At 50.6% G+C, this 25,806-nt stretch overlaps 2 protein-coding genes across 2 annotated transcripts; both read right to left on the bottom strand.

The window, feature by feature from the left end:
• Positions 1 to 865: 865 nt before the first annotated feature.
• LOC130204775 (leucine-rich repeat flightless-interacting protein 2-like) lies at positions 866 to 13,792 on the bottom strand. The gene is made up of 17 exons (XM_056431744.1): positions 13,048 to 13,792; positions 12,307 to 12,426; positions 10,023 to 10,040; positions 9,869 to 9,916; positions 9,583 to 9,627; positions 9,462 to 9,512; positions 7,177 to 7,254; positions 7,036 to 7,071; positions 6,781 to 6,906; positions 6,475 to 6,645; positions 5,869 to 5,961; positions 5,151 to 5,243; positions 4,878 to 4,970; positions 4,474 to 4,591; positions 4,338 to 4,416; positions 2,131 to 2,191; positions 866 to 1,601 (listed from the first exon to the last, which is right to left on the bottom strand). Exons 1-17 carry the CDS (start codon positions 13,168 to 13,170, stop codon positions 1,491 to 1,493), a joined length of 1,464 nt encoding a protein of 487 aa, XP_056287719.1. The 5' UTR covers positions 13,171 to 13,792; the 3' UTR covers positions 866 to 1,490.
• Positions 13,793 to 14,067: 275 nt separating this feature from the next.
• On the bottom strand, positions 14,068 to 24,143 carry LOC130204500 (melanophilin-like). Its single transcript, XM_056431267.1, has 10 exons — positions 23,550 to 24,143; positions 23,340 to 23,452; positions 21,248 to 21,292; positions 20,709 to 20,767; positions 19,990 to 20,079; positions 16,982 to 17,152; positions 15,271 to 15,432; positions 15,151 to 15,198; positions 14,946 to 14,988; positions 14,068 to 14,856 (listed from the first exon to the last, which is right to left on the bottom strand). The coding sequence occupies exons 1-10, from the start codon at positions 23,555 to 23,557 to the stop codon at positions 14,816 to 14,818; spliced, it is 780 nt and encodes a 259-aa protein (XP_056287242.1). The 5' UTR covers positions 23,558 to 24,143; the 3' UTR covers positions 14,068 to 14,815.
• Between the last annotated feature and the right edge of the window lie 1,663 nt (positions 24,144 to 25,806).

Consider the following 25,806-nt stretch of genomic DNA (forward strand, 5'->3'; position numbering starts at 1 on the left):
GATGGATCATCGAGGTCTGGGTCGTGGAATTCCTGCTCCTGACTACGCCACTGTCCTGTTGAGACTCCGCCCACTGTTGAGACTCCGCCCACTCCTCCTCCCCACCGCCATCTGTCTGATGGATCGTGGAGGTCTCCATCGTGGAATATGCCTACTATGAACTATTCATACACTCTGTCACATTCATTGAATGTATTTTAACTCTAAATCTGTCCTTCTGGTCACATGACATCTATTGCATCTGTCCATCCTGGAGAGGGATCCTCCTCTGTTGCTCTCCTGCAGGTTTCTTCCCTTTTTTTCCCCCTGAAGGGTTATTTGGGAGTTTTTCCTGGTCCGATGTGAGGTTTTGGGGCAGGGATGTCTATGTGTACAGATTGTAAAGCACTCCGAGACAAATTTGTAATTTGTGAAATTGGGCTATACAAATAAACTGAATTGAATTGAATTGAATTGAATTGAATTCCTGTACAGCTTCATGCTGAGTATACAGAGAAAGTACCGTGAAGCCGGCTGCTGCTGCTGCTGCTGGCCGGGCTGAGAGCGAGGGGCCCGGAGCGGGTCGGCCCCCTGGTCCCCGGACCTCAGGACCGGAACCAGAACCACGAGACTCTGACACGTCACACTCAGGGCTTGAATATTACAATAAAAACATCGTAAAAAATATATATATACATAAAATATATATATATAAATATATATATTTAAAAGAAATTATCTATATATATATATTTGAAAAAAGTATACAATTAGAACATAATTGTAAAAGATGTTCATCTGTATGTGATAAATAATAAAAGAATAATAAAATGAAATACAGAAAATAATCAAATAGTGATAAAACGGGAATATTAATCAACTAACATTTCATATTTTTTTTGCTTTTATGTAAAACTGACTGGAAACATTCAATAAACATGTGAAATATGAACAAATATATAATACAAAGCAGTTAAATGAAACAATGAAAAACTAGAACATTGCAGACAAATAAATTAATATTAAACGGAACTTGACAAGCAGAGAGCTGCGTCTTGAGTTCTTATTCTCCATCACCCTGATCAATACATCAATAGATCAACAGAGCCTGATCAATACATCAATAGATCAACAGAGCCTGATCAATACATCAATAGATCAACAGAGCCTGATCAATACATCAATAGATCAACAGATGGAAGTATTGAGTAAACGTCCTAAAGATGAACGACGTGGTCCTGTTCATCTGGTCCTGTTCATCTGGTCCTGTTCATCTGGTCCTGTTCATCTGGTCCTGTTCATCTGGTCCTGTTCATCTGGTCCGGACCGACAGAGGGAGGTAATGCCATGCTTCATACAGATGGAGGACCAGGCGGGTGGAGTTAACGGCGACATGCAGCTCCTCATTAAATAGAAGAGTTTATTTAAATACTTCAAACTGCAGTTTGTGGTGTGAAGTTCAGACTAGGAGGAGGCCCCGCCCCTCGGAGGAGGCCCCGCCCCTCTGCAGCTCAGGGCGGCGCCAGCAGGGCGCTGCGGCTGGCCTTCAGCTTGTCCAGACGCCTGGACAGACGGACGTTGCTCAACTCCAGCTCCCCGATCCGGTCCAGAGCCGAGCGCAGCTGAGGAGACAAGGAGGCAAGGACATCAGGACAAGTGGACAAGAGGACATCAGGACAAGTGGACAAGAGGACATCAGGACAAGTGGACATCAGGACAAGTGGACAAGAGGACATCAGGACAAGTGGACAAGTGGACATCAGGACAAGTGGACAAGTGGACATCAGGACAAGTGGACAAGAGGACATCAGGACAAGTGGACATCAGGACAAGAGGACATCAGGACAAGTGGACAAGAGGACATCAGGACAAGTGGACATCAGGACAAGAGGACATCAGGACAAGTGGACAAGAGGACAAGAGGACAGCAGGACAAGTGGACATCAGGACAAGTAGACAAGTGGACATCAGGACAAGTGGACGAGAGGACATCAGGACAAGAGGACATCAGGACATCAGGACAAGAGGACAAGAGGACATCTGGACAAGTGGACATCAGGACATCAGGACAAGTGGACATCTGGACAAGTGGACATCAGGACAAGAGGACAAGTGGACATCAGGACAAGTGGACATCAGGACCTCTCCTACCTCTCTGTGGAGCTTCTTCGAGTCCATCACCCTGCCAGGTCTTCTCGGCCTCACACACCACCTGAAACAGAGTCACCTGACCTCCACGAGGACACGGACAAGAGACATGAGGACACCAGACAAGGACACCAGATGAGGACACCAGACGAGGACATGAGGACACCAGACAAGGTCACCAGATGAGGACACAAGACGAGGACACGAGACACGGCAACTTGACACAAGATGAGGACAAGGACATCACAGGACAAGAGGACACAAGGAGACATCTCCAGAGGGACAAGAGACCAGAGGAGACAAGGAGACATCTCCAGAGGACACTGAAGACAAGGACATCTCCAGAGGACAAGAAGACCAGAGGAGACAAGGAGACATCTCCAGAGGGACAAGAAGACCAGAGGAGACAAGGAGACATCTCCAGAGGGACAAGAAGACCAGAGGAGACAAGGAGACATCTCCAGAGGGACAAGAAGACAGAAGGAGACATCTCCAGAGGGACAAGAAGACCAGAGGAGACAAGGAGACATCTACAGAGGGACAAGAAGACCAGAGGAGACAAGGAGACATCTCCAGAGGGACAAGAAGACAGAAGGAGACAAGGAGACATCTACAGAGGGACAAGAAGACCAGAGGAGACAAGGAGACATCTACAGAGGGACAAGAAGACCAGAGGAGACAAGGAGACATCTCAGAGGGACAAGAAGACCAGAGGAGACAAGGAGACATCTCAGAGGGACAAGAAGACCAGAGGAGACAAGGAGACATCTCCAGAGGGACAAGAAGACCAGAGGAGACAAGGAGACATCTCCAGAGGGACAAGAAGACCAGAGGAGACAAGGAGACATCTACAGAGGGACAAGAAGACAGAAGGAGACAAGGAGACATCTACAGAGGGACAAGAAGACCAGAGGAGACAAGGAGACATCTACAGAGGGACAAGAAGACCAGAGGAGACAAGGAGACATCTACAGAGGGACAAGAAGACCAGAGGAGACAAGGAGACATCTCCAGAGGGACAAGAAGACCAGAGGAGACAAGGAGACATCTCCAGAGGGACAAGAAGACCAGAGGAGACAAGGAGACATCTCCAGAGGGACAAGAAGACCAGAGGAGACAAGGAGACATCTACAGAGGGACAAGAAGACAGAAGGAGACAAGGAGACATCTACAGAGGGACAAGAAGACCAGAGGAGACAAGGAGACATCTACAGAGGGACAAGAAGACCAGAGGAGACAAGGAGACATCTCCAGAGGGACAAGAAGACCAGAGGAGACAAGGAGACATCTCCAGAGGGACAAGAAGACCAGAGGAGACAAGGAGACATCTCCAGAGGGACAAGAAGACCAGAGGAGACAAGGAGACATCTACAGAGGGACAAGAAGACAGAAGGAGACATCTCCAGAGGGACAAGAAGACCAGAGGAGACAAGGAGACATCTACAGAGGGACAAGAAGACCAGAGGAGACAAGGAGACATCTCAGAGGGACAAGAAGACCAGAGGAGACAAGGAGACATCTACAGAGGGACAAGAAGACCCAGGAGACATCTACAGAGGGACAAGAAGACCAGAGGAGACAAGGAGACATCTCCAGAGGGACAAGAAGACCAGAGGAGACAAGGAGACATCTACAGAGGGACAAGAAGACCAGAGGAGACAAGGAGACATCTCCAGAGGGACAAGAAGACCAGAGGAGACAAGGAGACATCTCCAGAGGGACAAGAAGACCAGAGGAGACAAGGAGACATCTACAGAGGGACAAGAAGACCAGAGGAGACAAGGAGACATCTACAGAGGGACAAGAAGACCAGAGGAGACAAGGAGACATCTCCAGAGGGACAAGAAGACCAGAGGAGACAAGGAGACATCTACAGAGGGACAAGAAGACCAGAGGAGACAAGGAGACATCTCCAGAGGGACAAGAAGACCAGAGGAGACAAGGAGACATCTCCAGAGGGACAAGAAGACCAGAGGAGACAAGGAGACATCTCCAGAGGGACAAGAAGACCAGAGGAGACAAGGAGACATCTCCAGAGGGACAAGAAGACCAGAGGAGACAAGGAGACATCTCCAGAGGGACAAGAAGACCAGAGGAGACAAGGAGACATCTCCAGAGGGACAAGAAGACCAGAGGAGACTGATGAAGAGGACTCACTCTGGAGGTCCGGCCTGTGGTCCCGCCCCCCTGGGTTCTGGTCCCGCCCCCCTGGGTTCTGGTCCCGCCCCCCTGGGTTCTGGTCCCGCCGGGCCGTCAGCGTCTCTCTGTCCTCGCACAGCGTCTTCAGTCCTGCAGGGGGACAGGTCAGGACCACGGGGAGGAGGACAGCTTCTCATTGGTTCTTACCCAGTGTGCTCTCGGCCAATCGGGGGGCAGATTCTGCGCTGACATCATCATCCACGGCCTCGCCTGGTGCCGCCTCCCCATTGGAGGAGAACTCAGGAGAGACGGTGACTCCGTGTTTCTGTCAGGGAGGAAATCAATGAATCAATTTATCAATTATCACTCGGGTGACGTCACTCGGGTGACATCACTCGGGTGACATCACTCGGGTGACATCACTCGGGTGAAGGCGCTGACATCACTCGGGTGACATCACTCGGGTGACATCACTCAGGTGAAGGCGCTGACATCACTCGGGTGACATCACTCGGGTGACATCACTCAGGTGACATCACTCAGGTGACATCACTCAGGTGAAGGCGCTGACATCACTCGGGTGACATCACTCGGGTGACATCACTCTTTACCTTCAGTAAGTCTCTCAGTCTGACGACATCGTTTCTGAGCCGGTCGCGTTCGATTTGAACGATGTCAGAGATTTCCCTCTGTCTCTCTAACGCCTGAGAGAGGAAGAGGAGGAGGAGGAGGAGGAGGAGGAGGAGGAAGAGGAAGAAGAGAAAAAAGAGAGGCGAAAGAAAAGACTATTTGAAATATTAGTTAGGGGAAACAGGAAGTGAAACAGGAAGTCAAACCGGAAGTTAAACAGGAAGTGGATCATCATGGTTTCATCTTCATCGTACCTCCATCTTCTTTTCCTTCCACTGAAGAACCTCCTGCAGTTCAGACACCTCCTGGGAGTAACTACTGCTCCTCAAGCGGAGGTCAGACACCTCCTGGAGGAGCAGGAGGAGCAGCAGGGAGAGGAGGAGGAGCAGGAGGATGAGCAGGAGGAGGGAGAGGAGGAGCAGGAGGAGGAGAGGAGCAGGAGGAGCAGCAGGGAGAGGAGGAGGAGCAGGAGGATGAGCAGGAGGAGGGAGAGGAGGAGCAGGAGGAGGAGCAGGGGGATGAGCAGGAGGAGGGAGAGGAGGAGGAGGGAGAGGAGGAGGAGCAGGAGGAGGAGAGGAGGAGGAGCAGGGAGAGCATATAGAGGTTCAGCTCATTTTTTTAATTCATTTTTTTTATTTTTTTATTTCATATACTTTATTGATCCCCAAGGGGAAGTTAGTTCTCTGCATGGACCCCTCCTCCGTCATGAAGGAGCAGCGGCTGCAGTGAAGCAGCTGGGGCTTCAGTGCCTTGCTCAAGGACACTTCCACTTGCTACTAATGGGGAGAGCGGGGATCGAACCCACGACCTTGACCCCTGACCCACTGAGCTACAGCCGCATATCTCATAACATGTGAGATGAGATTATTGATCTGGAGGAATCAATTATTGATGTATTGATGTCTTGATTGATGTATTGATGTTTTGATGTATTGATCGATGTATTGATGTATTGATTGATGGTGAACTGACCTTCAGCCCCTCCTCACAGCGCCTCACCGTCTCCTCCATCTCAGTGAACTGGAGCTGCAGAAGGAGGCGCGCCTGACGCTCACGCTCCAGCTCCTGGGGTCACACGGGAGTTATTGATCCGGTCATACAGGAGTTATTGATCAGGTCACATGAGAGTTATTGATCAGGTCACATGGGAGTTAATGATCAGGGTCACATGGGAGTTATTGATCAGGGTCACATGGGAGTTATTGATCAGGGTCACATGAGAGTTATTGATCAGGTCACATGAGAGTTATTGATCAGGTCACATGGGAGTTATTGATCAGGTCACATGAGAGTTATTGATCCGGTCACATGAGAGTTATTGATCCGGTCACATGAGTTATTGATCAGGTCACATGGGAGTTATTGATCAGGTCATACGGGAGTTATTGATCAGGTCACATGAGAGTTATTGATCCGGTCACACAGGAGTTGTTGATCAGGTCACATGAGAGTTATTGATCAGGTCACATGAGAGTTATTGATCCGGTCACATGAGAGTTATTGATCCGGTCACATCAGTTATTGATCCGGTCACACAGGAGTTATTGATCGATGGACAGAATAAAGGGAACGGGGTACCTTGGTGCGGTCCTCCCAGAGCCTCCGTGACTCCCACAGCAGCTCCTCCATGTCGCCCAGCTCCTCCTTCAGGTTCTCCACCTGATACATCAGAGTGGACTTCTGGTTGTGGAGCTGAGCGCTGGAGACCATGGCCTTCCGGAACCGGTCCTCGGCCTGGGCCAGGGAGTCCTGCAGGCGTGTGACTAATGCTGTTAATGTTGTTATTATTAATGTGATTAATGTTGTTATTATTAATGTTATTATTGTTGTTGTTGTTGTTAATAATCTCATCCCATTATGAAATAAATGGAAGGGTCCTGTCACCTTCATGCCTCTGATGGACGCCTCCGTCTCCACGGACAACGACGTGTCACAGCTTCCTCTGCGAGATGAAGCTCCGCCCAGAGACGCCAGCGTGGCGGCGGACAGCGTGAAGGCGGTCCTGGAACCCTGAGGAAGAACACACCATCATCATCATCACCAGCTGAGGAGGGTCTCCAGCCCGGTAACGGCTTTATAACATCTTTATAACATCGTTATAACATCTTTATAATCTATAACATCTTTAAAGTGACTCACTTTGTCCATAAAGTCTCTGTCGGGTCGCTCCTCCACCTGAACACACAAACCCATGTTAATGTTGTTGTTGTTGTTGACTAGAGAGAAGAACCAGCAGACAGGGGGGCGAGGTCAGACAGACACCCAGAGAAGAGAGCTCACCACTGGGCTCGCACGAGCTGAGCCGGCCCTGGAGGACGCTCTGGAGGAGGAGCCTAGGAAACCACTGTAGTCTGAGGGCTGAGGAGAGGGAGGGAGGGAGGGAGGGAGGGAGGAATGAGGAACGAGAGTGAGAGAAGGAAGGAAGAAGGGGAGTGAAAAGGAAGGAGAGAGAGAAGGAAAGGAGGATAGGAAGGAAGGAAAGAGGGAGGTATTAACACTCTCATAGTACCTCTATGGTGTACTCGTAGTACTCTCGTGGTGTACTAGTACTCGTAGTACTCTCGTGGTGTACTAGTACTCGTAGTACTCTCGTGGTGTACTAGTACTCGTAGTACTCTCGTGGTGTACTAGTACTCGTAGTACTCGTGGTGCTCTGGTGGTTGTGCTAGTGCTCATAGTGCTCTCGTGGTGCTGGTGCTCATGGTGCTGGGTGGTGTGCTCACCGTGGTACTCGTGGTGTATGCACTGTGGTGCTCGTGGTGCTCTCAGTGGTGCTCGTGGTGCTCTCGTGGTGTGCTCGTGCTGGTGGTGCTCGTGGTGCTCTCATGGTGTACTGGTGCTCGTGGTACTCTTGTGGTTGTGCTAGTGCTCATGGTACTCTGTGGTGTGCTGCTGTGGTGCTCTCGTGGTGTGCTAGTGCTCGTGGTGCTCTAAGTGGTGCTGGTGGTAGTTCTCATGGTGCTAGTGCTCGTGGTGTGCTCTGGGTGTGCTGGTGCTCTGTGGTACTCTCATGGTGCTCGTGGTGCTCTGTGGTGCTCATGGTGCTCTCGTGGTGTGCTCATGGTGTGCTCGTCAGTCTCATGGTGTGCTCGTGGTGCTCTCGTGGTGCTACTGTGGTGCTCTCGTGGTGTCGTGCTCGTGCTCTCATGGTGTGCTCGTGGTGGTGCTCGTGGTGTGCTGTAAGTGGTACTCTCATGGTGCTCGTGCTCGGTGCTCTCATGGTGCTAGCATGGTGCTCTCGTGGTACTCATGGTGCTCGTGGTGCTCATGGTGCTCTCATGGTGCTCTCAATGGTGCTCGTGGTGCTCTCATGGTGGTGTGCTGGTGCTCGTGGTGCTCTCGTGGTGTAGTGCTGTGGTACTCTCATGTGATGCTGGTGCTCGTGGTGCTCTCATGGTGTGCTGGTGCTCTCGGTGTGCACTGCTGTGCTCATGGTGCTGCGTGGTGCTCATGGTGCTCGTGATGGTGCTCTCATGGTGTGCTCGTGCTCGTGCTCTCATGGTGTGCTAGTAGTGGCTCTCATGGTGTGCTAGTGCTCGTGGTACTCTCATGGTGTGCTAAGTGGTGCTCTCATGGTGTGCTGGTGCTAAGGTGCTCTCATGGTGTGCTCGTGGTACTCTCATGGTGTGCTGCTCGTGGTACTCTCATGGTGTGCTCGTGGTGCTCTCATGGTGTGCTAGCTCGTGGTACTCTCATGGTGTGCTAAGTGGTGCTCTCATGGTGTGCTCGTGGTGCTCTCATGGTGTGCCTAGTGGCTCAGTGTGCTACTCTGGTGGTGCTAGTGCTCGTGGTACCTCAGTGGTGCTCGTGACTCGTGGTGTACTCGTGGTGCTCTCATGGTGCTGGTAGTACTCTCAGTGGTTGTGCTGGTACTCGTGGTACTCATGGTGTACTCGTGGTGCTCAGTGAGTACTCTCATGGTGCTGCTCGTGGTACTCTCATGGTGCTGTAGTACTCTCATGGTGCTCTAGTGTGCTCATGGTGTGCTGGTGGTACTCTCATGGTGTGCTAGTGCTCGTGGTGCTCTCATGGTGTGCTCGTGGTACTCTCATGGTGTGCTAAGTACTGGTGGTACTCTCATGTGTGCTAGTGCTCGTGGTACTCTCATGGTGTGCTCGTGGTACTCTCATGGTGTGCTAGTGCTCGTGGTGCTCTCATGGTGTGCTCGTGGTACTCTCATGGTGTGCTAGTGCTCGTGGTGCTCTCATGGTGTGCTAGTGCTCGTGGTGCTCTCATGGTGTGCTCGTGGTACTCATGGTGTGTGTGCTCGTGGTACTCTCATGGTGTGCTAAGTAGTACTCTCATGGTGCACTAAGTAGTACTCTCGTGGTGTGCTCGTAGTACTCTCATGGTGTACTCGTAGTACTCTCATGGTGTACTCGTACTCGTAGTACTCTCATGGTGTACTAGTACTCGTAGTACTCTCATGGTGTACTCGTAGTACTCTCATGGTGTACTAGTACTCGTAGTACTCTCATGGTGTACTCGTAGTACTCTCGTAGTGTACTAGTACTCGTAGTACTCTCATGGTGTACTAGTACTCGTAGTACTCTCATAGTACTCACCCTCAGGCTGCTCCGGCTCCCCACTGACATCCTCTCTTCATCGTCAGACATCTACAGACACAAGACAACAGTGAACCACCGAGGAAGAGGAAGAAGAAGAAGAAGAGGAGGGCGTACAGACCGAGGTGTGTCTCCGTGGGGGCCGAGCATACCGCTCACTGTCCTCCTGAAAGACACGAAGAAGAAGGTAAAGCTCTGCCTGGCAGACCAGAACCAGGGCAAAGCGCCTGAAGACGAGCTGAGGGACACGGCTCAGACCATGGACAACGAGCATCTTCATCTTCTTCTCTAGTGGGTTGAACAGGCCGGTCATCAACATGAGAGTCTGAGCGCATGCAGAACAAACAACAACAACAACAACAGCTACGATCACAGACACATGAAAAGAAGAAGAAGAAGAATCCTACCATCCACTGTTCAATGTGACCCCACTTATTATCCAGACCATAATGCTTCTGGAAGCAGGAGGAAGAGGAGGAAGAGAAAACATCAGAAGTGACGAGAGAAGGAGATGAAGAGGTGTGGTGGTTTTGTGGGCGGGGCCTGTGTGAGGAGCTGTACCTGGTGGCTGAGAGACAGCTGCAGCAGGGAGGAGACAGAGGGCAGAGGTCAGAGGTCAGAGAGCACTCAGTGGCTCTTAAAGGGACAGTACACACATCACTACAGGGATAGAAATACCTTACGCAATACTACACTGAAGCAGTAGACCACAGTAAATACTACAGTAGATACTACAGTAAATACTACATTATACATAAAGCTTTAACTAATATTCATGTTGAATACAACATTTTAGATTGAAGACAAATAAATATAAATAAAGTAGCAGCAATATATATACAGGACTGTCTCAGAAAATTAGAATATTGTGATAAAGTTCTTTATTTTCTGTAATGCAATTAAAAAAACAAAAATGTCATGCATTCTGGATTCATTACAAATCAACTGAAATATTGCAAGCCTTTTATTCTTTTAATATTGCTGATTATGGCTTACGGCTTAAGAAAACTCTAAAATCCTATCTCATAAAATTTGAATATTTCCTCAGACCAAGTAAAAAAAAGATTTATAACAGCAAAACAAAATCAAACATTTGAAAATGTCCATTAATGCACTCAGTACTTGGTTGGGAATCCTTTTGCACGGATTACTGCATCAATGCGGCGTGGCATGGAGGCAATCAGCCTGTGGCATTGCTGAGGGTTTATGGATGCCCAGGATGCTTCAATAGCGGCCTTTAGCTCATTTGCATTGTTGGGTCTGGTGTCTTTCAGCTTCTTCTTCATAATACCCCACAAATTCTCTATGGGGTTCAGGTCAGGGGAATTGGCAGGCCAATCGAGGACAGTAATGCCATGGTCAGTACACCAGTTACTGGTGGTTTTGGCACTGTGGGCAGGTGCCAGATCATGCTGGAAAATGAAATCCTCATCTCCATAGAGCTTTTCAGCAGGCGGAAGCATGTAGTGCTCTAAAATCTCTTGGTACACAGCTGCATTTACTCTGGACTTGATGAAACACAGTGGACCAACACCAGCAGCTGACATGGCTCCCCAAACCATCACTGACTGTGGGAACTTCACACTGGATTTCAAGCAACTTGGATTTTGCGCCTCTCCAGCCTTTCTCCAGACTCTGGCGCCTTGACTTCCAAATGAAATACAACACTTGCTTTCGTCTGAAAAGAGGACTTTGGACCACTCTGCAACTGTCCAGTGCTTCTTTTCCATAGCCCAAGTCAGGCGCTTCTTCCGTTGTCTTGAGTTCAGAAGTGGCTTGACCACGGGAATACGGCTATTGTATCCCCTTAGGCGGGCACGTCTGTGAGCAGTGGCTTTTTATAACTGGACTCCAGCTTCAGTCCACTGTCTTTGAAGCTCCCCAAATTCTGGGCGACTCTTCTTCACAATGCTGTTAAGGCTGCGGTCATCTCTCTTGGTTGTGCAGCGTTTCCTGCCACATTTCCCCTTCAACAGACTTTTTGTGGATGTGCTTTGAAACTGCACTCTGTGAACAGCTTGCTCTTTGAGAAACTTCTTTTTGTGTCTTACCCTCCTGATGGAGGGTGTCAATGATGGTCCTCTGGACAGCAGTCAGATCAGCAGTCTTCCCCATACTTGTGATTTAGTTTACTGAACCAAGCTGAGTGTTTTGCAAGGCTCAGGAAACCCTTGCAGGTGTTTCGAGTTAATTAGACGATTCAAGTGATTTGTTTAATACCCTACTAGTATACTTTTTCATGATTTTCTAATATTTAGAGATAGGATATTTGAGTTTTCTTAAGCTGTAAGCCATAATCAGCAATATTAAAAGAATAAAAGGCTTGCAATATTTCAGTTGATTTGTAATGAATCCAGAATGCATGACATTTTTGTTTTTTTAATAGCATTACAGAAAATAAAGAACTTTATCACAATATTCTAATTTTCTGAGACAGTCCTGTATATACACACATATATATATATATATATGTATAACCTATGTATATATATGTATATATATATATATAAAGCAGCAGACTCACCAGAGAGAAGCACGAGGCCTCCTGCTGAAGGCAGTCTGACCTTTGACCTCTAACCTCATGTCTGATCATGTGACACGGATCAATAAAGTTATCTGACCCTCATGAAGACCTGGGTCACCTGACGGTCCTGACCCCTCTTTTCACAATAAGAGCCCACCTGTCTCCGGTGCTTTTCACAATAAGAGCCCATCCGTCTCGGTGCTTTTCACAATAAGAGCCCACCTGCCTCCGGTGCTTTTCACAATAAGAGCCCACATATCTTCGGTGCTTTTCACAATAAGAGCCCACCTGTCTTCGGTGCTTTTCACAATAAGAGCCCACCTGTCTCTGGTGCTTTTCACAATAAGAGCCCACCTCTCTGTGTTGCCTCTCCAGCTCCTTCATCCGGATCTCTCGGGCCTCAGCCCTCGCCGCTCTCCTCGCCGCCAGCCGGGCCTCCGCCTGCACGGATCAATACTCTGATTATTGGTTATGGATCAACCAGTTACTGATGACTCATAAAGGAAGATCAATGAAGAGAGGAGGAGGATGAGTCTCATGTTGAGATGCAGATTAATGTTTGTTTGTGCTGTTGAGGATTAAAGAATTGAGGTCACACACACACACACACACAGAGACACACACACACAGAGACACACACACAGACACAGAGACACACACACAGACACAGAGACACACACACACACACACAGAGACACACACACACACAGAGAGAGGGGGGGGGGAGGTGTAATAAAGTGTGGTTTCCACTTCCTGCCTGACCTTCACAATAAAAGCCGCTTTGGACCAATTAAAAGCGTCATAATGATGTAACTGAAGCACCACAGAAGAAGAGAAGTAGGACAAAAACAACAACACAATGAGCAAAGGCTTTTGTTCCAACATCAAGGAGATATAATAATATATACAATACATATTCTTTCATTGATATATTTTCAAAATAAAACAAATAAATAAAACAAAGAACTTTCAGAAAACCATGAATGTGTTGTTGTATTAATCTATTGTTATTATTATTATTATTATTATGATATCATGTTTATTATTGTTGTTATTGTTCACCTCTCGTGCGACCTGGTTCAGAGTCTCGTCCTCGGCGGTCCGCTTCTCCTGGTTCGGGACCCTCTTCCGGCCCCCCGGGCCCTGGGGCCCCATGGCGGTTCTACCTGCAGCCGAGTCTTCCATGCAGGTCTCCTCTAGTCCACCACATGCGGACCGGGACCCAGCACCGGACCCGAACTCAAGAAACGGGCTTTCCTGACGCTGCGGCGGCGTCTCTCGGTTCGGGTTCCAGTCCGTACCCGACTGAGCGGGCAGGTCGCTACCGGGTCCAGGAGCTCGTCCAGGTCTCGTGTCGGCTCAGGGATCAAGATTACAATGCAACTCAATTAAAACACTAAAAATAACCACGCCGGTTCCGGTTCGGTATTACAGCTGCAGGTTCTGAAGCCGGTTACCGGGAACAGAACCGACGTGCAACCCGCACGGCGGGAAGAGGACCGGATTAGACCCGTCAGAGGACGCGGAGCGGCGGCGGGCCGAGCCGCCTCGAACACACCGGAGACCGGGTGTCGGGGCCGGTGCCGCCGGTCTCGTTGCACGAGCCGGCCGGTGAACCGGGCCGGTGAAATCGGTAATCCGCCGCCGCCGGTTTAAACTCGTGGTCCCTGAAGTGAACAAGGGCAGGAAGGTGGGCCCGGTACCGGACCCTGAACGCATCCCGACAACACAATCCGCAGTGTGACAGCAGCGAGGGGAGCCTTATTGTGGTGGGGTGTGGACCGGATGTTACGCCGCCGAGCTACACACGTTGAGATGCTAACCGGAACTGAGTGTCAAAATAAAAACTGATGTTCCAAAACCTAAAATATCTAAATTCTTGTTCCTCACGTTTCAACTCTATAAATATACAGAACTATATATAAATATACATAACTTTATATAAATATACATAACTTTATATCAATATACATAACTATATATAAATATACAGAATTATATATAAAAATACAGAACTATGTATAAATATACAGAACTATACGAGGTGTATGTGATGTGTAAGATCAATGAGTCACGCTCGTAGTTTATTGATCATAAAGCTTTTAATACATTATTCCTTCATTTAATCAGTTCTAAACAACATTTTGATTCAATATTTCCGAACATTAGATAATAACGATCAGCGAGGCGATCAATACATCGATAGCCACCACACGTTGGCTCTCATGCAGTTATTGATTATAGGAACTGATCAGCTGATTATTACAGGAAGGGGCCAAAATGAAAAAGATTTAAAAATTAAAAACACAACAATAAACATTTCAATAATCACAATTATAACTCTTCATTTTACTGACATGTAATTGACTTATTTTTATAAAAAATGATTTTCAAAATTCAATTATTTAACATTTTCTGTATTTTGAGATATTTTAAGTATTAAATGTAATTATTAAAAATATGTCATGTTCCAATAGAGCTTAAATTATTTTAGGTAAATGAATATTATGTAAAATATTATTAAATATATAATTTGTATTTATTATCCATGATTTTCTAATCTTAAACCAAAAAAACAAGTTTTTATTTGTACTTTCAGTTTATTAACGTCTGATGAAAATATTCAAAGATTAAATTAAGATTATTTTGATCTCAGCAGAATTTAAAACATTATTTTGTTTTCAGATGATTTTCACAGAAAGATAATAATATAAAATAATGAATGTTTGTTAAACTCAACATTTAAACATTCTCAAAGAGTTGAATCGGATTCAGCAGGAAAATAATCAATAAACCAGAAGAAATTATCTTTGAATTCCAGGATTCAGGATCAGAACAGGTTTGATTTCCACTGCGCTCCGTTACTGCCCTCTGTCAACAACAACAACATCAGAGTGAACTGTTTCCTATATGTTTACGATAACTTTAATAAACTATAATAATTCACGGGTGAAATTTACTGGAGAAATCCTGAGTTGATTTCTTCCTCTGAGATCCAGAAACCTGAAAATGAGGAAACATCTTCAAAATAATAAAACCTCAAACTAATTAAATATAATAAGTTTAAAAAATCAACCTATACTTTTAATAAAGATCTATAATTATAGAACCAAGTATAATTTAATTATATATATTCCTCATGTATGTAAAGTGGAACAAACCAACCTTCTTCTTGGAGGTCAGAGCAGCGATCTTACTCTCGATGTCCGACACCTGTAGACACATTACGATAAACATTCATATTATAATACTAATAGATCATTCTTGAGCCGGCGGCGGGGGCACCTTGCTCTCGGCGCTCTGGACGCGGGCCGCCGTGCGAGTCACCACGTCCTCCAGCTCCGACAGCTCGGAGTCCGTCGCCCCCCCGTGGCGAGCCGTGGCGCTGCGCTCCAGCCACTTCAGCTTGGCCTCCAGCGCGTGGGGCTGACCGGCCGCCATGTACACCTGGAGGGACACGGGACCACTGAGACGGGCCGGGACCGGGACCGGGGCCGGGACCACTGAGACGGGCCGGGACCGGGGCCGGGGCCGGGACCACTGAGACGGGCCGGGGCCGGGACTGACGGACAGACCTTGGAGAAGGTTCTCACACACGATCAGATATATGGAGATTCAGATATTTTATAAGAACATGATAGTGTCATCATATGTAATGACATGCTTGAAGAACACTCAGGAGATCCCAGTCCTGGTCCACAGAGACCCGGTCCTGGTCCACAGAGACCCGGTCCTGGTCTGACACACAGCAGCCGGGGACATTCAAAGCCAGTCCAGACACTCCATCATGCTTTAGACAAGGCGGGAGGGGCGGAGGGGGTAGTTCATGTATGAAGCTTACATTTTCCTCAAGTTCCCTGAACGCATCATTTGCCTGCTTAAGGTCGGCCCCCACTAAGGGGGCCCTGGCGCCCGGCTGCAGGGGGCAGCCGGGCGCGGCCATTGCGTGCTCTGTGGCGTTCACGGTCCTCAGGACCTCAGTGGTCACAGGGGGCGGCGCTCCTCCTCTGGAACCAGAGAGGAGGTCAGGGTCAACAGCTGGAGCACAACACCTGGGTCAACAGCTGGAGCACAACACCTGGGTCAACAGCTGGAGCACAACACCTGGGTCAACAGCTGGAGCACAACACCTGGGTCAACAGCTGGAGCACAACACCTGGGTCAACAGCTGGAGCACAACACCTGGGTCAACAGCTGGAGCACAACACCTGGGTCAACAGCTGGAGCACAACACCTGGGTCAACAGCTGGAGCACAACACCTGGGTCAACAGCTGGAACACAACACCTGGGTCAACAGCTGGAGCACAACACCTGGGTCAACAGCTGGAGCACAACACCTGGGTCAACAGCTGGAACACAACACCTGGGTCAACAGCTGGAGCACAACACCTGGGTCAACAGCTGGAACACAACACCTGGGTCAACAGCTGGAGCACAACACCTGGGTCAACAGCTGGAGCACAACACCTGGGTCAACAGTTGGAGCACAACACCTGGGTCAACAGCTGGAGCACAACACCTGGGTCAACAGCTGGAGCACAACACCTGGGTCAACAGCTGGAGCACAACACCTGGGTCAACAGCTGGAGCACAACACCTGGGTCAACAGCTGGAACACAACACCTGGGTCAACAGCTGGAGCACAACACCTGGGCCACAGGGAACCAGAACCACGGGGCTACAACAGGGACTGAGGTCTGCTGGGTCAAAGTCCTCTGGGAGGAAACTCAATGACACATGAGGAGGAGGAAGAGGAGGAGGAGGAAGAGCAGCAGGAGGAGGTCAGAGTCTCTGGTGCAGAGCCACCACAGAAGAAGAGGTCCGGGTCCACAACCTGCGACGCGGTGACCAGCTAACGCAGGAGGCAGCGGTTAGCGGTGAGCGGGGGGGAAGCCGGGCGCATGCAGAGGAGACGGGATGTTCACGTGGGCCCGGCTGGACCCACCAGGACCAGAACCTCTGAGCTAGGTCTTGACCCCCTGAACTCCCTCCTACCTTCTGGGCCTCCGTGGGGCCCTCGTCGCTGGAGGAGCTGAGCCCCTTCAGGTCCTTCAGGGGGTCCAGGGCCAGACCTGGACCTGCAGAGGAGGTCTTCTTTCCCGCCTCCTCGTCCGAGGACCGGTTCTTGTCGCTCAGCTTCTCCTCCTCATGGGGACCGGACGGGGTCTAGAGGGACCAGATGCATGACACCCACATGGGACCCACATGGAGACCCACATGGGACCCACATGGGGACCCACATGGGACCCACATGGAGACCCACATGGAGACCCACATGGGACCCACATGGGGACCCACATGGGACCCACATGGAGACCCACATGGAGACCCACATGGGACCCACATGGGGACCCACATGGGACCCACATGGAGACCCACATGGAGACCCACATGGGACCCACATGGGACCCACATGGGACCCACATGGGACCCACATGGAGACCCACATGGAGACCCACATGGAGACCCACATGGAGACCCACATGGAGACCCACATGGGACCCACATGGGGACCCACATGGGACCCACATGGGACCCACATGGGACCCACATGGGGACCCACATGGGACCCACATGGAGACCCACATGGGACCCACATGGGGACCCACATGGAGACCCACATGGAGACCCACATGGGACCCACATGGGACCCACATGGGACCCACATGGGACCCACATGGAGACCCACATGGAGACCCACATGGGACCCACATGGGGACCCACATGGGGACCCACATGGGACCCACATGGGGACCCACATGGAGACCCACATGGAGACCCACATGGGACCCACATGGGGACCCACATGGAGACCCACATGGGACCCACATGGGACCCACATGGAGACCCACATGGAGACCCACATGGAGACCCACATGGGGACCCACATGGGACCCACATGGGACCCACATGGGACCCACATGGGGACCCACATGGAGACCCACATGGGACCCACATGGGGACCCACATGGGACCCACATGGGACCCACATGGAGACCCACATGGGACCCACATGGGGACCCACATGGAGACCCACATGGGACCCACATGGGACCCACATGGGGACCCACATGGGACCCACATGGAGACCCACATGGAGACCCACATGGGACCCACATGGGACCCACATGGAGACCCACATGGGGACCCACATGGGGACCCACATGGGACCCACATGGAGACCCACATGGAGACCCACATGGAGACCCACATGGGACCCACATGGGACCCACATGGGGACCCACATGGAGACCCACATGGGACCCACATGGAGACCCACATGGGACCCACATGGGACCCACATGGGACCCACATGGAGACCCACATGGGACCCACATGGGGACCCACATGGAGACCCACATGGAGACCCACATGGGGACCCACATGGAGACCCACATGGGACCCACATGGAGACCCACATGGAGACCCACATGGGACCCACATGGGGACCCACATGGAGACCCACATGGAGACCCACATGGGGACCCACATGGGACCCACATGGAGACCCACATGGGACCCACATGGGGACCCACATGGGACCCACATGGAGACCCACATGGGGACCCACATGGGACCCACATGGAGACCCACATGGAGACCCACATGGGACCCACATGGGACCCACATGGGACCCACATGGGACCCACATGGGACCCACATGGAGACCCACATGGGACCCACATGGGGACCCACATGGGACCCACATGGAGACCCACATGGGACCCACATGGGACCCACATGGGACCCACATGGGACCCACATGGGACCCACATGGGACCCACATGGAGACCCACATGGAGACCCACATGGGACCCACAAGGGACCCACATGGAGACCCACATGGGACCCACATGGGACCCACATGGGACCCACATGGGGACCCACATGGAGACCCACATGGAGACCCACATGGGACCCACATGGGGAGCCACATGGGGACCCACATGGAGACCCACATGGGACCCACATGGGGACCCACATGGGACCCACATGGGGACCCACATGGGACCCACATGGGACCCACATGGGACCCACATGGGACCCACATGGAGACCCACATGGGACCCACATGGAGACCCACATGGGGACCCACATGGGACCCACATGGGACCCACATGGGACCCACATGGGACCCACATGGGGACCCACATGGGGACCCACATGGGACCCACATGGGACCCACATGGAGACCCACATGGGGACCCACATGGAGACCCACATGGGACCCACATGGGACCCACATGGAGACCCACATGGGACCCACATGGAGACCCACATGGGACCCACATGGGACCCACATGGGACCCACATGGGACCCACATGGAGACCCACATGGGACCCACATGGGGACCCACATGGGACCCACATGGAGACCCACATGGGACCCACATGGAGACCCACATGGGACCCACATGGGACCCACATGGAGACCCACATGGGACCCACATGGAGACCCACATGGGACCCACATGGGGACCCACATGGAGACCCACATGGGGACCCACATGGAGACCCACATGGGACCCACATGGGACCCACATGGGACCCACATGGGGACCCACATGGGACCCACATGGAGACCCACATGGAGACCCACATGGGGACCCACATGGGACCCACATGGAGACCCACATGGGGACCCACATGGGACCCACATGGGACCCACATGGGACCCACATGGGACCCACATGGGGACCCACATGGGACCCACATGGAGACCCACATGGGGACCCACATGGAGACCCACATGGGACCCACATGGAGACCCACATGGAGACCCACATGGAGACCCGGGGGGACCCACATGGAGACCCACATGGAGACCCACATGGAGACCCGGGGGGACCCACGTAGATTACATGTTATATAGCATGTTATGTTATATGTTATATAACATGCTATATAACATGTAATATAACATGTTTATATTACATGATATAACATGTTTAGGTTATATTGTATGTATATATTGTATATAATGTGTTTAGTGGTCGTAGTACTTGTACAGACGGCCGGCGAGAATACGGGAAATATTCCTCAGGGTCGAAGTCCAGCGGATGAACAGAGAGAAGACGTTTGTTCTTCCTCATCTGAAAGAGAAGGAGGAGAAGTAGGAGGAAGAGGAGGAGGAGAAGGTGAAGAAGGAGAAGGAGGAGAAGGAGAAGGAGAAAGAGGAGAAGGAGGAGGAGAAGAAGAAGGAGAAGGAGGAGAAGAAGGAGGAGGAGATGGTGAAGGAGATGGAGGAGAAGAAGGAGGAGGAGATGGTGAAGGAGATGGAGGAGAAGAAGGAGGAGGAGATGGAGGAGGAGGAGCAGGAGGAGAAGGTGAAGAAGAAGGAGGAGGAGATGGTGAAGGAGATGGAGGAGAAGAAGGAGGAGGAGGAGAAGAAGGAGGAGATGGTGAAGGAGATGGAGGAGAAGAAGGAGGAGGAGATGGTGAAGGAGATGGAGGAGAAGAAGGAGGAGGAGAAGGAGGAGGAGATGGTGAAGGAGATGGAGGAGAAGAAGCAGGAGGAGAAGGAGATGGAGGAGAAGAAGAAGCAGGAGGAGAAGGAGGAGGAGGAGAAGGTGAAGAAGAAGGAGGAGGAGAAGAAGGAGGAGGAGATGGTGAAGGAGATGGAGGAGAAGAAGGAGGAGGAGGAGAAGAAGGAGGAGGAGATGGTGAAGGAGATGGAGGAGGAGGAGCAGGAGGAGGAGGAGCTTGTAGTTTCCGTCTCTACCACTTTGTAGCGCTGGACTTCTTCTACATGGTCGTCCTCCTCCATCCCGTTGTACACACCTACAGGTACAAGTACACGACTTATACACACCTACAGGTACAAGTACACGACTTATACACACCTACAGGTACAAGTACACGACTTATACACACCTACAGGTACACGTACACGACTTATACACCTACAGGTGCCGTACGACTTATACACACCTACAGGTACACGTACACGACTTATACACACCTACAGGTACAAGTACACGACTTATACACACCTACAGGTACAAGTACACAACTTATACACACCTACAGGTACAAGTACACAATGTATACACACCTACAGGTACAAGTACACAACTTATACACACCTACAGGTACAAGTACACAATGTATACACACCTACAGGTACAAGTACATGACTTATACACACCTACAGGTACAAGTACACAATGTATACACACCTACAGGTACAAGTACACGACTTATGTACTAGGTAAAGTAAAGACTTTATGTTCATATTTGTAAAGTTAGTTTCTGACTCACTGCTGCGGACGTCTGGCATACTCTGAGTGTCGTCATCACGACCGGCTGAAACACAAAGTATTCATATATTAATACAGGTAAACACAAAGTATTCATATATTAATTCACGTAAACACAAAGTATTTATATATTAATACACGTAAACACAAAGTATTCATATATTAATACAGGTAAACACAAAGTATTTATATATTAATTCACGTAAACACAAAGTATTTATATATTAATACACGTAAACACAAAGTATTTATATATTAAATACTCTTGTTGAGTCTGAATCATGAAACACTGATCAGTTACACAGAGGCTCAGCTGACACCACCCTCATGACCTCATCTCTATGACATCGCCCTCATGACCTCATCTCTATGACATCGCCCTCATGACCTCATCTCTATGACATCGCCCTCATGACCTCATCTCTATGGCATCACCCTCATGACCTCATCTCTATGACATCGCCCTCATGACCTCATCTCTATGACATCGCCCTCATGACCTCATCTCTATGACATCACCCTCATGACCTCATCTCCATGACATCGCCCTCATGACCTCATCTCTATGGCATCGCCCTCATGACCTCATCTCTATGACATCACCCTCATGACCTCATCTCTATGACATCACCCTCATGACCTCATCTCTGGCATCGCCTCATCTCTATGACATCGCCCTCATGACCTCATCTCTATGACATCGCCCTCATGACCTCATCTCTATGGCATCACCCTCATGACCTCATCTCTATGACATCACCCTCATGACCTCATCTCTATGACATCACCCTCATGACCTCATCTCCATGACATCGCCCTCATGACCTCATCTCTATGGCATCGCCCTCATGACCTCATCTCTATGACATCACCCTCATGACCTCATCTCTATGACATCACCCTCATGACCTCATCTCTCTGGCATCGCCCTCATCTCTATGACATCGCCCTCATGACCTCATCTCTATGACATCGCCCTCATGACCTCATCTCTATGGCATCACCCTCATGACCTCATCTCTATGACATCACCCTCATGACCTCATCTCTATGGCATCGCCCTCATGACCTCATCTCTATGACATCGCCCTCATGACCTCATCTCCATGACATCGCCCTCATGACCTCATCTCTATGGCATCGCCCTCATGACCTCATCTCTATGACATCACCCTCATGACCTCATCTCTATGACATCGCCCTCATGACCTCATCTCTATGACATCGCCCTCATGACCTCATCTCTCTGGCATCAACCTCATGACCTCATCTCTATGGCATCACCCTCATGACCTCATCTCTATGACATCACCCTCATGACCTCATCTCTATGACATCGCCCTCATGACCTCATCTCTATGACATCACCCTCATGACCTCATCTCTATGACATCGCCCTCATGACCTCATCTCTATGACATCGCCCTCATGACCTCATCTCTATGACATCACCCTCATGACCTCATCTCTATGACATCACCCTCATGACCTCATCTCTATGACATCACCCTCATGACCTCATCTCTATGACATCGCCCTCATGACCTCATCTCTATGACATCACCCTCATGACCTCATCTCTATGACATCACCCTCATGACCTCATCTCTATGACATCACCCTCATGACCTCATCTCTATGACATCGCCCTCATGACCTCATCTCTATGACATCACCCTCATGACCTCATCTCTATGACATCGCCCTCATGACCTCATCTCTATGACATCACCCTCATGACCTCATCTCCATGACATCGCCCTCATGACCTCATCTCTATGACATCACCCTCATGACCTCATCTCTATGACATCGCCCTCATGACCTCATCTCTATGACATCACCCTCATGACCTCATCTCTATGACATCACCCTCATGACCTCATCTCTATGGCATTGCCCTCATGACCTCATCTCTATGACATCACCCTCATGACCTCATCTCTATGACATCGCCCTCATCTCTATGACATCACCCTCATGACCTCATCTCTATGACATCGCCCTCATGACCTCATCTCTATGGCATCGCCCTCATGACCTCATCTCTATGACATCACCCTCATGACCTCATCTCTGTGACCTCGCCTCACCGTCTCCGTTCAGCCTCTTGTACAGCGACCTCATGACCTTGGCGCTGCCGAAGCGCTTGAAGCGGTTCCTGACGTCGTCGTGGTACCAACCCACGGTCCCGATCTTCAGCACCCTGCAGAGTACACACAGTACCTCATGAGTACATGAGCTCCTGTGTACTAGGTAGTACACAGTAGTACACAGGAGCTCATGAGTCCTGCCCCCCTCACCTGGTCATGTGGCAGGTGTCACACACCCAGCCGTGCTCCCTCTTGTCGCGGCTGCAGCTCTTGCAGGTGAACAGGTGGCAGTCCAGACACGAGCGCCTGCTGGTCAGCAGGAACCTGAAGGGCAGCAGGCAGCGGGCGCCCAGCTGCTTCCTGTCCTCCTGCTGGATCCTCGTCTTCAGGCCCCTGAGGGACCACAGACACAGGAAGTGGTGCCAGGATAGGCAACAACAGGAAGTGGTGCCAGGATAGGCAACAACAGGACGTTGTCGTCATCGTTTCTGAGAATCAGGAGAACACGCTTCCAGAGGGAAGTGGCCTCAGACTGGGGGCAACAGGAGGCCTGTGTCTGAGTGCCCCCGGGGCTGATGGGAGATGTAGTGTTCAGGGAACACAGCGTCTCTGTTGCGCCGCTCCGTGTGACCGAGTCGTGATCAACGCAGACTTTCACGCTCACATTCCTCCAGCCTCACGAGAACCACGAGGGACCAGAGACACCGGGTCCTCTACCGGAGCCCCAGAGGAGGTCTACATGGGGAGGTCTACATGGTGGAGGTCTACATGGAGGAGGTCTACATGGTGGAGGTCTACATGGAGGAGGTCTACATAGAGGTCTACATGGGGAGGTCTACATGGTGGAGGTCTACATGGGGAGGTCTACATGGTGGAGGTCTACATGGGGAGGTCTACATGGTGGAGGTCTACATGGGGAGGTCTACATGGGGAGGTCTACATGGAGGAGGTCTACATGGAGGAGGTCTACATGGGGAGGTCTACATGGAGGAGGTCTACATGGGGAGGTCTACATGGTGGAGGTCTACATGGGGAGGTCTACATGGAGGTCTACATGGAGGAGGTCTACATGGTGGAGGTCTACATGGAGGAGGTCTACATGGAGGAGGTCTACATGGGGAGGTCTACATGGGGAGGTCTACATGGAGGAGGTCTACATGGGGAGGTCTACATGGAGGAGGTCTACATGGGGAGGTCTACATGGGGAGGTCTACATGGAGGAGGTCTACATGGAGGAGGTCTACATGGAGGAGGTCTACATGGGGAGGTCTACATGGAGGAGGTCTACATGGGAGGTCTACATGGTGGAGGTCTACATGGGGAGGTCTACATGGTGGAGGTCTACATGGAGAGGTCTACATGGGGAGGTCTACATGGGGAGGTCTACATGGTGGAGGTCTACATGGAGGAGGTCTACATGGAGGAGGTCTACATGGGGAGGTCTACATGGAGGTCTACATGGAGGAGGTCTGGGAGGTCTACATGGGGAGGTCTACATGGGGAGGTCTACATGGTGGAGGTCTACATGGGGAGGTCATGGTGGAGGTCTACATGGGAGGTCTACATGGAGGAGGTCTACATGGTGGAGGTCTACATGGGAGGTCTACATGGAGGAGGTCTACATGGGGAGGTCTACATGGAGGAGGTCTACATGGAGGAGGTCTACATGGGAGGTCTACATGGGGAGGTCTACATGGGGAGGTCTACATGGGGAGGTCTACATGGAGGAGGTCTACATGGGGGAGGTCTACATGGAGGTCTACATGGGGAGGTCTACATGGGGAGGTCTACATGGAGGAGGTCTACATGGTGGAGGTCTACATGGAGGAGGTCTACATGGAGGAGGTCTACATGGGGAGGTCTACATGGTGGAGGTCTACATGGGGAGGTCTACATGGAGGAGGTCTACATGGGGAGGTCTACATGGAGGAGGTCTACATGGGGAGGTCTACATGGAGGAGGTCTACATGGAGGTCTACATGGAGGAGGTCTACATGGTGGAGGTCTACATGGAGGAGGTCTACATGGGGAGGTCTACATGGAGGTCTACATGGGGAGGTCTACATGGTGGAGGTCTACATGGGGAGGTCTACATGGAGGAGGTCTACATGGAGGAGGTCTACATGGAGGAGGTCTACATGGGGAGGTCTACATGGGGAGGTCTACATGGTGGAGGTCTACATGGAGGAGGTCTACATGGAGGAGGTCTACATGGTGGAGGTCTACATGGGAGGTCTACATGGTGGAGGTCTACATGGAGGTCTACATGGAGGAGGTCTACATGGGGAGGTCTACATGGAGGAGGTCTACATGGAGGAGGTCTACATGGGGGAGGTCTACATGGAGGAGGTCTACATGGTGAGGTCTACATGGGGAGGTCTACATGGAGGAGGTCTACATGGGGAGGTCTACATGGGGAGGTCTACATGGTGGAGGTCTACATGGGGAGGTCTACATGGAGGAGGTC

The sequence above is a fragment of the Pseudoliparis swirei genome, chromosome 14 (assembly GCF_029220125.1).
Source record: "Pseudoliparis swirei isolate HS2019 ecotype Mariana Trench chromosome 14, NWPU_hadal_v1, whole genome shotgun sequence".
NCBI lineage: Eukaryota > Metazoa > Chordata > Actinopteri > Perciformes > Liparidae > Pseudoliparis > Pseudoliparis swirei.

Coding starts and splice junctions, on each gene's coding strand:
- LOC130204500 (XM_056431267.1), bottom strand. Junction 20,768..21,247: donor TATGCCAGACGTCCGCAGCA/GTGAGTCAGAAA, acceptor TTGTACCTGTAG/GTGTGTACAACGGGATGGAG. Junction 20,080..20,708: donor AAGTCCAGCGCTACAAAGTG/GTAGAGACGGAA, acceptor CTTCTCTTTCAG/ATGAGGAAGAACAAACGTCT.
- LOC130204775 (XM_056431744.1), bottom strand. CDS start 13,170: ATGGAAGACTCGGCTGCAGGTAGAACCGCCATGGGGCCCCAGGGCCCG. Junction 9,628..9,868: donor GTCACATTGAACAGTGGATG/GTAGGATTCTTC, acceptor CGTGTCTTTCAG/GAGGACAGTGAGCGGTATGC. Junction 9,513..9,582: donor CCCCACGGAGACACACCTCG/GTCTGTACGCCC, acceptor TTGTGTCTGTAG/ATGTCTGACGATGAAGAGAG.